The sequence below is a fragment of the Marmota marmota genome, unplaced genomic scaffold, assembly GCF_001458135.2.
Source record: "Marmota marmota marmota unplaced genomic scaffold, marMar, whole genome shotgun sequence".
Lineage (NCBI taxonomy): Eukaryota > Metazoa > Chordata > Mammalia > Rodentia > Sciuridae > Marmota > Marmota marmota.
Genome location: NW_026000057.1, coordinates 33,245,615 through 33,261,274, shown reverse-complemented (window position 1 = coordinate 33,261,274; position 15,660 = coordinate 33,245,615). Strand labels below are relative to the sequence as shown.

Genomic DNA, 15,660 nt, shown 5'->3' with positions numbered 1-15,660 from the left:
CTCCATGATAGCAGCCCAACTGTTTGTTTTATAGCATCTCCAAATATAACTTGGCTTAATAGCCAATTAATAGCTATTGAGCTTTCAGAAATTTTAGAACTGGTTTCTCAATATTAAGAAAATTGGAGTGTTCCTATAACAAAATACTTGGAATTTGCTGGCATTATAGCCATAAAGGACATCATATAAAGAGAGATTATGCAGGATGATCTACCACTACTTATGGGTACTATGCTAATATAATGCATCATATTACAAAATTTTTGACAAAGATTCTGTTTATTCTTCCATAGAAAATTAGTTGCTATATTTTTATTATTGTTCTTGTTAGAATTGATTCTACAAAAGCCACTATAGACTATCAAAAAGAAGTGATAAGAGTATTAAGAGAAAATCTGAGAAGAAGTCAACAGGCCCAAGATGCTTCAAGTAAGTAGAAACTACACATATTTTCAGATCTTTCCAATATTACTTCTCAACACACAGACTTTGAAAATGCCTATTATCCATATGACATTCAGTAACCCAAGTTAATCAGTAATCTCTTTTTAAAATAAATATGTATCTTGTAGTATCTCTTTAGATTACTATAGTCAACTGTTTATCCATTGTAGATTCTTGAACTATATGAATTTTACTTTTGCATTATTAGATCTTTACCTATACTGAGGATACCTTTGCTGTTATAAAAGAATGACTTTTATGGTCAAGGTAGAACCACCCTTCCTAATAAAAGCCAAATACATTCCTTAGTACATTTTAAACTATATGCAACTAATAAATGAGGATTGGTACACAGTAAAAATAAGTAAATATTAACCTATTTGCTCTTAAAAGTAAAAAATATCAAGGTGATATTTACTTGAAAAACTTTTTAAAATATATCTCAGCTACATTTTAAGATTTAATGGTAAATTTCTACATATGCACTTCTCAAACTATCTTTTTTTCACTTTTTTGTCTCATGTTTTACTTGAGAAGAGAGAATTCTAGCTAGTACTTAGGCAGCTTTATGTAATAGAAAATGCACTGAGCTAAAACATCAGGGGAAGTTCTCTAGACTGATTGCCCTCACTAATGGCCACATGAAATCACAGGTCCAGCACCTGACCTTTCTCACCTTATATGCATTGTTAAGAAGAGCAAACCAAAAGTTGTATGTGAAAGCACATTGAAAATTCTAAATGCCAAGCAAAATATAATATTTTATCATAAAATATAATAATAAATGTTATTATCCACTCAGTGTGTGTTGAAGTCATACTTAATGTAGATTAAACTTTCTGAGTGTCTGTTGCAATATGCTCTCAGCAACTGTCTAGAGAACTTGACAGGATGAAAATAAAAGTGAAGATTCTTTGTTACAGAAGGGTCAGGATAGTTCCTCCTGATGTGTAGGTGACTTTCAGGTATATACAAGTAGAGTAATCCTTACCCTAAATGCTTAGACCCAGAAACTTTGGGGGTTTGGATTTTTTCAGATTTTGAAATATTTGCATAAAAAAATATACATAATGATATATAATGGGGATAGGTCCCAAGTCTAAACATAAATTGATTTTTCATACACGTCTTTAGTACATAGCCTGAAGATAACTTTTTATAATATTTTTAATGATTTTGTGCAGAAAGCAAAGGCTCTCCCAGCCACCCACATGGATAATATGAATTTCCCACTTGCAGTATCTTATCAGTACTCAAACAGTTTTGGATATTGGGAGCATTTCAGAAGTCATATTTTCAAATTAGGGCTGCTCAACATGAAGTGTACATGAATTCTGAAGAAAATGGACACTGAGAATTTCTTCTCCCCATATACCCTGCCCGTTTTTTTTGTCAATGCCAGTGGCCTAACGGGTTATTCTACTAAATAAACATCTCACAATTTTATGCAGTTGAACACAGTTTTACATATATAGTGTGAAATACTGACTAACATGCTTTAATAGCATTCTAAGGCATATTTAATAACAGTTTACCTTGAGTACTTACAATGCCCTGAATGGCTGAGGCGGTCCTCATACTTTCTCTGTATTAACAAGCCCTCCAGCTGAGCACTAATTTTGAGCAGCTCTAACTGGAGAGGGTAGCCATTGCTGCAGTTAGGATGAAAGATCTTAGCCATATTTGGTAGAGGTTGAGGTAAATTCTAAAGACATTTAGAACTGATGATCAGCCAGATGTGGTTAGTGCTCACCTGTAATCCCAGCTATTTGAGAAACTAAGATGGGGATCTCAAGTTCAAAGCAGCCTGAGCAACTTAGTAAAATACTATCTTAAAATAAGTAAATTAAAAGGCCTAGGGCTATCTGTCAGTGATAGAGCCTTGCCTATAGCAAGCACAAGGCCCTAGGTTCAATCCCCAGTATTGCCCCCCCCAAAAAAAAAATAATTTAATTTAAAAATAGAACTGGTGATCAAACAGGCTGGATAGGTAGGTGAGGTAAAAGGACAAGTCTACAATGACTTCCACGGTAATGGTGGAAATGTTCGGATTTTTATAGTTTTTCTTATTTTAAATCTTGGAGATAATCAAAATTACACTATATTAAAAAAATTACCACCTATTTATGTTTTTGTTTTCCACAGTGATATCAGAACATACTGATTCTCAGCCTTCAAATAAGCCCATAACCTGTGGTGGTGGCAGTGGCATCATACAAAGCACAAAAGCACTTATTTTGAAAAGTGAATACATAAGGCTAGAAAAGGAAATTTCTAAATTAAAGCAGCAAAATGAGCAACTAATAAAGCAAAAGAATGACCTGCTGAGGTAAGATTTGATTGTGTGATACAGATAATGTGCTTATGGCTGTTACATAGGTTGGGTGGGGGGATTGTATTTTGTATAGTTGACAGCCCTTCATATGAGGAAAGTAAATTTTAGAGTTTATATAGTAGGTGCCTTTAAAAAAAGAATATACTACTACCAACCCAGATGTTTATATTCATCAACTAACCTGTTTTTAACTAAGTCAAGAAAGTGAACAAAGACTTTTGAGGGGACAGCAGAGATATACCACAAGTCAATGAAGCTATATTCAACAGAGAACCCTTTAAGTCTGTTACCATAGCCTATTTACTTTTACTTTATAAACAAAGCTAACAAGTGTAAAAGGTCATTATGAAAGAGCAAATCTAGGTGTTGGAGAGAGAGTCTGGTGATAAAAAACTTAAACTCTAAGAATAGATCTAAAAAATGAACAGAAATTAGGTCAGATGAAACAAATGTAATTTTTAAAAATTTTTTTATTCTAATTTGTTACATGGCAGTAGAATGCATTGTAATTCGTATTGCACATATAAATCATAATTTTTCATATCTCTGGTTGTATATAAAGTATATTCACACCATTCATGTCTTCATACATGTTCTTAGGGTAATTATATCCATCTCATGACACCCTCATTTCTACCCCCATGCCCTCTCCTTTCCCCTCCAACCCCTTTTCCCTATCTAGAGTTCTTCTAATCTTCCCATGCTCCCCCTCCCAACCCTACTATTAATCAGCCTCCTTATATCAGAGTAAACATCTGACATTTGGTTTTTTGGGATTGGCTAACTTCACTTAGCATTATATTCTCCAACTGCATTCATTTACCTGCAAATGCCATGACTATATTCTCTTTTATTGCTGAGTAATATTCTATTGTGTATATATACCACATTTTATTTATCCATTCATCTACTGAAGGGCATCTAGGTTGGTTCCACAGTTTAGCTATTGTGAATTGTGCTGCTATAAACATTTATATGGCTGTGTCCCTATAGTATGTTGTTTTTAAGTCCTTTGAGTATAGACCAAGGAGTAGGATAGCTGGGTCAAATGGTGGTTTCATTCACAGTTTTCCAAGGAATCTCCATACTGCTTTCCATAATGGATGCACCAATTTGCAGTCCCACAAAATGTATGAGTGTACCTTTTTGTTGTTGTTGTTTGTATTCTTAATAGCTGCCATTCTGACTGGAGTGAGATGAAATCTTAAGAGTAGTTTTGATTTGCATTTCTCCAATTGTTAGAAATGATGAACATTTTTTCATATATTTGTTGATTGTATATCATCTTCGGAGAAGTGTCTGTTCAGGTCCTTGGCCCATGTATTGATTGTGTTATTTGGTTTTCTGGTGTTTAGTTTTTTGTGTTCTTTTTATACCCTGGAGATTACTGCTCTTTCTGATGTGTAAGGGGTAAAAATTTGTTCCCAAGATGTAGGCTCTCTATTTACCTCACTGATTGTTTCTTTTGCTGAGAAGAATTTTTTTAGTCTGAAATCATCCCATTTATTGATGCTTGATTTTAATTCTTCCGCTATAGGAGTCTTATTAAGGAAGTCGGGACCTAATCCCACATGATGAAGATTAGGGCCTACTTTTTCTTCTATTAGACACAGGGTTTCTGGTTTAATTCCTAGGTCCTTGATCCACTTTGAATTGGGTTTTGTGCATGGTGAAAGGTAGGGGTTTGATTTCATTTTGTTGCATATGGATATCCAGTTTTCCCAGTATCATTTGTTGAAGAAGCTATCTTTTCTCTGATGCATGTTTTTGGCACATTTGTCTAATATAAGATAATTCTAATTTTCTGGGTTAGTCTCTGGATCCTCTATTCTGTACCATTGGTCTATTAGTCTGTTTTGGTGCCAATACCCGCCGTTTTGGTTACTATCACTCAATAGTATAGTTTAAGTTCTGGTATAGTGATGCCGCCTGCTTCACTCTTTCTGCTAAGGATTGCTTCAGCTATTCTGGGTCTCTTTATTTTTCCAGATGAATTTCATGACTGTTTTTTTCTATTTCTAGAGGAATGCCATTGTGATTTTGAGTGGAATTGCATTAAATCTATATAGTGCTTTTGGTAGTATAGTCATTTTGATAATATTAATTCTGCCTATCCAAGAGCAACGTAGATCTTTCCATCTTCTAAGGTCTTCTTTGATTTCTTTTTTTAGGGTTCTGTAGTTTTCATTGTATAGGTCTTTCACCTCTTTTGTTGATTCCCAAGTATTTTATTTTATTTTACTTTATTTTATTTTAGGCTATTGTAAATGGGGTAGTTTTCCTCACTTCCCTTTCAGAAGATTTGTCACTGATATACAGAAATGCCTTTGATTTATGGATGTTGATTTTATATCCTGTTACTTTGCTGAATTCATTTACTAGTTCTAAAAGTATTCTTGTGGAACTTTTGAGGTCTTCTAGGTATTGAATCATATCATCAGCAAATAGTGCTAATTTGAGTTCTTCTTTTCCTATTCGTATCCCTTTAATTTCTTTCATCTGTGTAATTGCTCTGGCCAGTGTTTCAAGAACTATGTTTAATAGAAGTGGTGAAAGAGGGCATCCCTGTCTTGTTCTACTTTTTAGAGGGTCTTTTTTCTCCACTTAGAATGATGTTGACCTGGGGCTTAGCATAGATAGCCTTTATGATGTTGAGAAATGTCCTTGGTATCCCTCATTTTTCTAGCTTTTTGAACCTGAAGGGGTGCTGATTTTGTTGAATGCCTTTTCTGCATCTATTGAGATGGTCATATGATTCTTATCTTTAAGTCTATTTATGTGATGAATTGCATTTATTGATTTCAGTATGTTGAACCAAGCTTTCATCCCTGGGATGAATCTCATTTGATCATGGTGCACAATCTTTTTGATATGTTTTGTGTTTGACAGAATTTTATTGAGAATTTTTGCATCTATGTTCGTTAGAGATATTGGTCTGAAGTTTTCCTTTTTTGATGTGTCTTTGCCTGGTTTTGGAATCAGGATGAGATTGTCCTCATAGAATGAGTTTGGAAGTACTCCCTCTTTTTCTATTTTGTGAAATAAATTGAAGAGTATTGGTTTTAGTTCTTCTTTAAAGGTCTTGTAGAACTCAGCTGTGTATCCATCCTGTCCTGGGCTTTTCTTGGTTACTAGGCTTCTGATGGTGTCTTCTATTTCATCGCTTGATATTGGTCTATTTAAATTGTGGATATAATCCTGATTCAATTTGGGCAAATCATATGACTTAAGAAATTTGTCCATGCCTTCGGTATTTTCTATTTTATTGGCGTACAAGTTTTCAAAATAATTTCTAATTATCTTCTGTATTTCTGTAGTGTCTGTTGTGATACTACCTTTTTCATCACGTATATTAGTAGTTTGAGTTTTCTCTCACCTTCTCTTCATTAGCATAGCTAAAGGTCTATCAATTTTATTTATTTTTTCAAAGAACCAGCTTTTTGTTTTGTCAGTTTTTTTCAATTGTTTCTTTTGTTTCAATTTCATTGATTTCAGCTCTGATTTTAATTATTTCTTGACTTCTACTGCTTTTGGTGTTGATTTGTTCTTCTTTTTTTAGGGTTTTGAGATGTAATGTTAGGTCATTTATTTGTTGGCTTTCTTTTCTTTTAAGGAATGAGCTTCATGCAATGAACTTTCCTCTTAGTACTGCCTTCATAGTGTCCCAGAGATTTCGATATGTTGTGTCTGTGTTCTCATTTACTTCTAAGAATTTTTAATCTCCTCCTTGATGTCTTCTGCAACCCATTGTTTATTCAGTAGCATATTATTTAGTCTCCAGGTATTGGAGTAATTTTTATTTTTTATTGGTCATTGATTTCTAATTTGATTTTATTAAGATCTGATAAAATGCAGGGTAGTATCTCTACTTTTTTATATTTGCTAAGAGTTGCTTTGTGTCATAGTATATGGTCCATTTTACAGAAGGATCCATGTGCTGCTGAGGAAAAAAAAAGAGTATTCACTTGTTAAAGGGTAAAATGATCTATATATGTCAGTTAAGTCTAAGTTATTGATTGTATTATTGAGTTATATAGTTTCTTTGTTCAGCTTTTGTTTGGAAGATCTATCCAGTGGTGAAGTGTTAAAGTCACCCAAGATTATTTTGTTGTGGTCAGTTTGACTCTTGAACTTGAGAAGAATTTGTTTGATGAACAAAGATACTACATTGATTTGGGAATATATATTTATGATTGTTATGTCTTGGTGTATGGTTACCTTGAGCAGTATGAAATGTCCTTCTTTATTCCTTTTGATTAACTTTAGCTTGAAGTCTACTTTATTTGATACGAGGATGGAAACCCCTGCTTGTTTCTGCAGTCCATGTGGGTGGTATGATTTTTCCCAACCTTTCACCTTCAGTCTGTATATGTCTTTTCCTATCAGATGAGTCTCCTGGAGGCAGCATATTGTTGGGTCTTTTTTTTTTTTAATCCATTTTTTGATTGGTGAGTTTAGGCCATTAACATCCAGAGTTATTATTGAGACATTATTTGTATTTCTAGCCACTTTTGCTTATTTTTGGTATTTAACTTCACTTGGTTTCTCCTTTGATTGGTTTTTCCTTTAGGGTACTACCTCCCTCTGATGATTCTCATTGTTTTTCGTTTCCTCTTCATGGAATATTTTACCAAGGATGTTCTGTAGGGCTGGTTTTCTAACTGTAAATTCTTTTAACTTTTGTTCATCATGGAAGGTTTTTATTTCATCATCAAATCTAAAGCTTAATTTTGCTAGATACAAGATTCTTGGTTGGCATCTATTATCTCAGAGCTTGAGATACATTGTTCCAGGATCTTCTAGCTTTCAGAGTCTGGGTTGAAAAATCTGCAGTTACCCTAATTGGTTTTCCCCTATATGTAATCTGATTCCTTTCTCTCATGGCTTTTAATATTCTCTCCTTATTCTGTAGTTGGGCATTTTCATTATAATGTGCCTTGGTATGGATCTGTTGTGATTTGGTGTCCTATAAGCTTCTTGAATTTGGTTTTCCAATTCATTCTTCAGTTTTCTGATTTTATTTCATTGAATAGATTGTTCATTCCTTGGTTTGAAATTCTATGCTTTCCTCTATCCCAACCACTCTTAAATTTGGTCTTTTTATGATATCCCATATTTCTTGAATGTTCTGCTCATGGTTTCTTACCATTTTCACTGTGTGGTCTACATTCTTTCAAGATTATATATTTTGTCTTTGTTGTCTGAGGTCCTGTCTTCCAAGTGGTCTACTCTGTTGGTGATGCTTTCTGTTGAACTTTTAATTTGGTTTATTGTTTCTTTCATTTCAAGGATTTGTTTGTTTTTGGTTTTGTTTTTTTAGAACCTCTATCTCCCTGTTGAAGTAATCTTTTGCTTCCTGTATCTGTTTATGTAGCTCTTTGTGGAAATGATCTTTTGCTGCCTGTATTTGCTCTCTTTTACCATCCTTTAATTCACAGACCATTGTAACCATGTACATCCTAAACTCCTTCTCTGTCATTTCTTCTGCTGTGGCTGCTAATGATTCTAATAATGTGGTGTCTTGATTTGTTTGGGGCACTTTTCTCCCTTTTGCTTGTGTATCTTCCTTTTCGGCTCTGTGGGTCCAGGGTGTTATTGTTTTTACCCTATAAGCTTATGGTGTTCCTGTAGGGTTCCAATATATCTCCTTTGTGGGGAAGGACAATGTTAACAGATCCCAATATAAACAATATACCACCTATAAACAATTCATTGCTATTAAGACCTATACAGTTTGGTCACAATGTACAGAAATGTTGAATTTGATTATTATCTATAATGTAATCGGTAGGTTTGTAAAAGGGTTTACAGTTTCTGACGGTGTACAATAAACTGGGAATGAGGTGTAGGATGATATGCTGAGGAGGCAGGATGTGAGAATATAGAGTTAGTATATCTTAGGAAGTGTGGAAGAGAAATAATGAAGAGCATTAGTAGCAGGAGAATAGATAGGAAGTAGTTTGGGGTAGACAAGTATGTGGGAAGACAGTAGAGTACATAAAACAAATACATATGTATTATGAAAAATAAAGGATATTAAAATAGTAAAAATTGGAGGAAAAAAAAGAAGAAAAAAAGGCATATTCAACACCAGTATAATATACTATTCAGACGTTCCAGTCCTCAAAATCCTAGTTGATACAAAGTACTTGTTTTCATATATGTTGAGGATGTGAGGGTAGGAGGATAGAGGGGGAGAAGAAAAAGAGAAAAAAGTAAAAAATAATAATAATAATAATAATAATGAAAAAAATTTTTTTAAATCTCAAAGGAAGAAACTAGGATTGTTAATTGTTTTGGTTGGAGATGAGTTTCTTTCCTGCTTCCCGTTCCCTTCAGTAGGTGGGTTTGTTGTTAGATGGTATCTCCACCCTCATGATGGTGAAGGTAACCAGGGTGGGAATGCTGGTTCTGGGACAGGGCACCTGGATGTGAGGTGTGGCACCCGCCAGTCCCTGTAGGGAGACTGCATTTCAAGGGTCTCTTTTTGGTTCTGCTCCTATGACTTGGGCACCTGGTCCTATCTCCCTATCTTGCCTGAAGGTTTCCCAGTTTCTGGTCTCTCTATTAGCCTCCACACTGTCTTACCTTCTCCTTCTAGGGACCTCTCCCACTGGGGCTCTCTTGGGCAGTGCCCTGGTCGCACTGCACACCCATCCCGCTGAGAGCTGTTTTGTGTTTGGTAGTTACTGTTCTGGGTTACTGGCCACTGGGAAGAGGTGGGAGTTGGAAACTGGGTACCTGGTCAGCGGAAGTTCCAATCTGGGAGCTGCCCCCACCAAACATAGTGATGAAGGTATCCCAAGATGGAGGCAGGCCTAGTTGGGTGGAGGAAGCCTGGCAATAGTGTGTGATGTGTTCAGAGATGAGCTCTGTGGCATGCAGCCTTGGGGCTTTTGGCTGTCTTCAGAGCCCGTGAGATGTCCCTGGGTGCAGGTAGATTACCGCATAGGGGAATATGGCAGTAGCTGCAGAGTCAGTCACAAGATGGAGGCGACTTGGGGAGTCTCACATTGGTAGATGGGGTCTCTAGGAAGTGGCGGCGGAGTTCCTGTGGGTGGGTAGTGACTGATTGTACTGTGTTGGTGTGGAACAGCATCTGGGAGTTCTGTACCTGTGCTGATGCAGTGATCCTGCTAATACACTCGGGAGCTCTGTGTGGGCTGATGCTTCGGAGCTAGTATTTGGGTGGGGGGAGACAGGAGCCTGGAGTCCTGCTCCAACACTGAGCCCCAGAGCCCTGTGCAGGCACAGCACTGGTGATTTCTGTGCAAGAGCAGCTGTTTAGGGGTCCCCTATCACTCTCAGAGAAGCAGTATTCCCACTAGGTGAGACCTGGGTCACAGAGCAACACAGAATGCTGCCTCCCTCTGGCTCGCCATCTTGGATTCCCCCAAGAAATGTAATTTTTTAAATAAAGCTTCATCAAACAAGATTTGTCTGTCCAGAAAGACTAATTTATCACATCAAAGACTAAATTATTACATTCAAAATATCAATAGACAAACCAATCCAGATGATATCAGTTAATTTGAAAACCTAGTATTATACTTGGAATTTTTAAACTCCATGATGACAAAGTTTTACTGAAATTATTCAATTTATATAGACCCATTTCACTTTTTGAACTGTGGAAATAGTCCAAACAAAAAGCATTAGGTTGAAATTAAAATATTAATGTGGTAAAATGGTAAATTTTATGTTAAGTATATTTCACCACAGTTTTTTGTTATCGATTTTTTTTATGTGGATACGTTTTAAGAACTGAACAGTCTAGCAATCTTCCTTTTTATTTATTTATGTATTTTTCTTACCTACACTTAAGCAATAACCAGCATCTTTCCAATGAGGTCAAAACTTGGAAGGAAAGAACCCTTAAAAGAGAGGTTTGCAAAGAAGTAACTTGTGAGAATTCTCCAAAATCTCCCAAAGTGACTGGAACAGATTCTAAAAAGATACAAAATATACCATCTCAATACAAGGAACAAAATCCTGTACCAAAGGAATCGCCAAAATCTTGGTTTTTTGATAACCGATCCAAGTCTTTACCAGCACCTCATCCAGTTCGTTATTTTGATAACTCAAGTCTCGGCCTTTGCCCAGGTAAGTAAATATAAAGGTTACTTGGAAGCCAGGGGATAACATTTGGAACTTGTCTTTAATATTTGGCCCCAAATGTCAAGTTTAGATAAGAAATTTGGTTAAGAAAGCTATAGTGCACAGACTTTGTTTGCTGACCCTCTGTAAGAAAGTCAGTTTTTCTCCAAAGCACAGTGACATGTAGTCACTCTTATACCAACTGAAGTCTTTATTCTGCCTCTACAGTTTTCTCCAAAGATAGACAAGCAACAAATCAAGGACATAAAGAAACTACCCTATAAACAAAACTGCTACTAAAAAGGCTTTCAAGTCAATTCAGTGGGCCTATCATTTCATTGACATATTCATTTTACACAAGCCAGATGATAGATTACCATATGTACTTATTCATTTAATGAGAAAAATCTTTTGAACCCCTACTCTGATGATACATTGATAAATAAACCAGACAATAATCAAGTACAGACAATAATCAAGTACAGATGTTTCCCTAATATATTACTACAGTATGTATACATAGTATGGGTAGTACAGTATTTCCCTACTATGTTAACCACAGGATCTTTTGACTTTGCAGTGGTGTGAAAGCATACCCATGTAAGTATTATGATTTTCAGTTTGGGACAGTATTCCAAAAAATTACACAGGGTATTCAATATTCACCAGTAGGCTTTGTGTTAGATTGTTTTGTCTAGCTGTAGGCTAATGTCAGTGGTCTGAGCATATTTAAGGTAGGTTAGATAAGTAAGCTATGACATTCTATAGATGAAGGTATTAAATGCATTTTTTACTTCAGATATTTCTACTTAAAATGCGCTTATTAGGATGTAACTCAATCATAAATCGGGAGAAATTATATATATATTTTTTTTTTAAGTAAAGTTTTAGAAATACAAAAGTCTATGAGACATATAATAGGTACTTTTGTTGTTGTTGTTGTTGTTTAGGAATATTGAGGAAGTCTTCCTCCAGGAAGGGAACTGAGATATAAAAGACTAATGTGAATTAGCTTAACAAAGTGGGGGAGGGAAAGAAATTTCAGGCAGATGAAACAGTGACAGCCCCAGTGTAAGAGAGACCACGACCAGGGGTAGAGAAATGTGGTGTCACCACTGAACAGTCTAGCAATCATGTGGATAAAGTCAGGCCAAAGAGAGAAAGAGGTAAGTCAGATGTGCAGGACTTCCATAAATTACATAAAGGAATTTTTACTTACCCTGAGAGTAGGTGGAAGTAGTCTTTGAAAGATTTTAAGCAATTGAGGGCCATTGTTAAATAAAATAAGGGTTACTTGAACACAGACACTGCAATACTGCTACAGTCCATCTGGTAACTGAGATGGCTGCCAGGTGACTGGAGTGTGGTAGCACATGCATACAGCATGGATACACCAGGGTGGGATGGAGTGGAACAATGAATTTCATCACCACTCAATGTGGCATGCTATTTAAAAGTTCTGAATTGTTTATTTTTAGAATTTTCTATTTAGTATTTTTGTACCATGATAGACCACAGATAACTGATATCTCTCTAACAGGATTAATTTTGGCTTTTATTTTCTTTGTCAGAGGAACAAACCATAGGAGCAGAATGTGTGGATCCTAAGCCAGGACCTTGGTACACCTCAGGAAAAGATGCACCCGAGTGCAAAACTCAGTAGGCTCCCCTCTGTCACTTTTCTAGAGGCCTTGCATTCCATGTTTGGAAATGATGCTGTTACTATATGTGTCTATTCATGGCAGTGATGTCACAGTCCAACTTAACTTCAATTTATTTTTCACTTTGCCACTAGAATTAGAAAATAAAGGAACAACAAATTAATTTATTCCAGTAATTTAGAGTAATGACAGCTATACCTTCTTCTTGCATGTGGTAACACTTTTTTAAAAAGTTTAATTGTATTATTTATTTATATATATTGCAAAGAATAAAATTATTGAAGGAAATTTCCTCTCATAAATTGTATGTTTTTATTAATGTAAACTTATTCACTTTTGACTTTATAAGTAAAACGTCATTTATTAAAAATTATAAACTTTTTTATCTAATACCTTGAACATTCATTAAATGTTTAATTAGTATTTCTGAATCACAACTCCATGTACTATTAAAGATTTCTTAGTGAGATTCTCTCTCCGTGCTGTCTTTCAGGATTTTGCTATGAAATTATACACATATTTTCTTAAATTCTTAAAGGATAGCGGAAGCTCTCTCCTCTTAGCTTGTGGTCATAATCTTCCTTATGCTTTAATAACTACAAAACTTCTTTCTGACTTTTCTGTTAACCAACTCATCCCATTCCCCATGCAAATATTCCAAATAGGTTAGTATATTATTAGACTTTGTTCTTCACTGCACTTCAGCTGGAAGAACTTCATAGATCATTTATCCTACCTCTTCAATTTAGGCATGAGAAAACAGTACTCAAGTTGTGTGAACCTGAGGTTCCCACAGATATATTAGGCATATATGGATGGGTTTCAAACAAGCTGTAAAACTTCTGAAATTTTAGGCAAACTTTTGTATGTGGATTTATTTTTCTAGGGTCCATACTTTATGTTTTTAAAGAGTATCTAATATTACTTTTATATCATGATTTTGAAAAACCACTTAAAATAGCAACTTCCTAGGGTTATAGGACAGAGTTAATGTGATTTTTCCTTAACATAGAGGAGCTCAGTGGCAGAATACTAGCCTAGCATGTGTGAGGCACTGGGTTCGATCCTTAGTACCACATAAAAAAATAAATAAAATGAAGGCATGATGTCCATCTACAACTACAAAAAAAATTTTTTAATATATTGTCATAGGAATTTATTAGTGTTAAGGGGAAATTGTCCCTTTTTATAACCTTTTCTCCTCAGACCTGGCCCATATAAGACGGAGCTGCAGGTTTGATTCTCCTCCTACCCTTCCCACCCCCACCCAGTATTGGAGATTGAATCCAGGGCCTCACACATACTAGGAAAGCACTCTACCACTGAGCTTTATCCCCAGCCCTTTTTATTTTTTGAGACAGGGTCTCACTGAGTTGTCCTTGAACTCTTGATTTTCCTGCCTCCACCTCCTGAGTCATTGGGATTATAAATGTATACCACTGCACCCAGGGTAAATATTTTTCATGTTTATTTCTTCACTGAACAAAAATAACTTTAAGTAGTGGATAAATTTAAATCCTTTAAAAATATAGTCAGCTATCCAGTTTAGGAGACTGTTGTTTAACTCCTGAATTTGGGGGGCTTGGGACCATACTTTCCTCAAATAAGCTCTCTTCTTTCTTTCTTCTTCTCTTGGAGAAGATGTGTGTCTGTGTATTGGACCTCTTTATGATGTTCCATAGTCCCTTAGGATTGATTATCTTCAAGCTTGCTGAATCTTCTACTTGCTCAAGTTTGGTGTTGAACTCCCCTAGTGAATTTTTCAATTTAGTGATATATTCCTTGGTCAGAAACTATGCTGTGTGGAATGCCAGTGGATAAGACATGCTATAAGTCCATGGGTGGTAATTTTGCAGAAGCATTGCATGCAGGAGGATAAGTCCTTATCCAGAGTAAATGTCTATTCCAATAAAGACAAAATGCTGCCCATTCTATGATGGAAGTGGTCCTTTGTAATCAATCTGCAACCAGATAGCTAGCTGATCAGCCCAGGAAATAGTTACGTAGTGGAGGCTCCATGTTGATCTCTACTGCTGGCATTCTGGGCACTTAGCCGTGTCTGTAGCCTTGGTGAGTGGAATCCGTGCTACTGAGTCATGCATAACTTCCATCCCTTCCAAACTGGCCACTTTGTTCATAGGCCTATCAGGTGATGATAAGGGTAATTGGAGAAAGAGGCTGATTAGTAACTGTGTGGTTATTGAAGTCCTCCTCTGCTGAGTTCACCTTTCAATAAACCCTTACACAGGACACAAACACGTGTTCTGAGATCTATTGTGGGGGCAGGTGAGGAACCAAAGCACTCTCCCTATTCTGTATTCTCAATACAACACACAACGCTTTTGTCACCTCTGGTCACTAAAGTATATAAGGATGGTGTTTTCATCCCACCAACAACCAAGCAAGAAATTCAGAAGTGGACACCAACTGGATGTCCCTCATTTCGATTCTGATACTACTTACCTGGAGATACTACCTACCTGCAGTAATAGGTCCTGAAGGTTGAGAGCTCAGTCCCACTGCCTTGTCCTCCACTTCAGAAGCTAATTGCAAACAGAGGTTGTGACCTGCGTTTCTGACCAACTGGTGTAAATTCCCATGACCCCTTCCTTGGGTTCAATTAACTCGCTAAAACAGCTCACAGAACTCAAGGAAACATTTACATATAGTTTATCCTAAAGGGTATGGATCAAAGCCACCTATAAGAGACACATAGGGAAGGTATGGAAGGTATGTGGGAAAGGACCCAGAGCTTCTGTGCCCTCTCTGGGAAGGCTACCCTCCAGGAACCTCCACATGTTCAGCTATCTACTAGCCCTCCAAACTCAGTCCTCTGGGTCTTTTATGGAGGCATCATTATATAGGCAGGACCAGTTACATGGTTGGCCATTGGTGATTAACTCAATTTTCAGCCCGTCTCCTCTCTGGAGGTCATGGTTGAAGCTGAAAGTTCCAAACTTCTACTTACATCATTGTTTCCCTTTGCAACCAGCACCTAGCCTGAGGCAAACCAGAGGCCACCAAGAATCACATCATTAGAACAAAAAAAGAGTCTCCTATCACTGAGGACATACAAAAAACGTTAGAGCTTCAAATCAGGAGCTGGTGTCAAGTACCAAATAC

The 15,660-nt window shown here is 36.3% G+C and overlaps 1 protein-coding gene across 1 annotated transcript in view; it reads left to right on the top strand.

The window, feature by feature from the left end:
• Cenpe (centromere protein E) overlaps window positions 1–12,825 on the top strand; it is a 71,821-nt gene extending 58,996 nt beyond the window's left edge. The window contains 4 exon segments of the mRNA XM_048813680.1: window positions 332–429; window positions 2,590–2,773; window positions 10,605–10,882; window positions 12,448–12,825. Of these exon segments, the coding sequence (XP_048669637.1) occupies window positions 332–429; window positions 2,590–2,773; window positions 10,605–10,882; window positions 12,448–12,539 (652 nt within the window). The 3' untranslated portion in view covers window positions 12,540–12,825.
• Window positions 12,826–15,660: the final 2,835 nt, after the last annotated feature.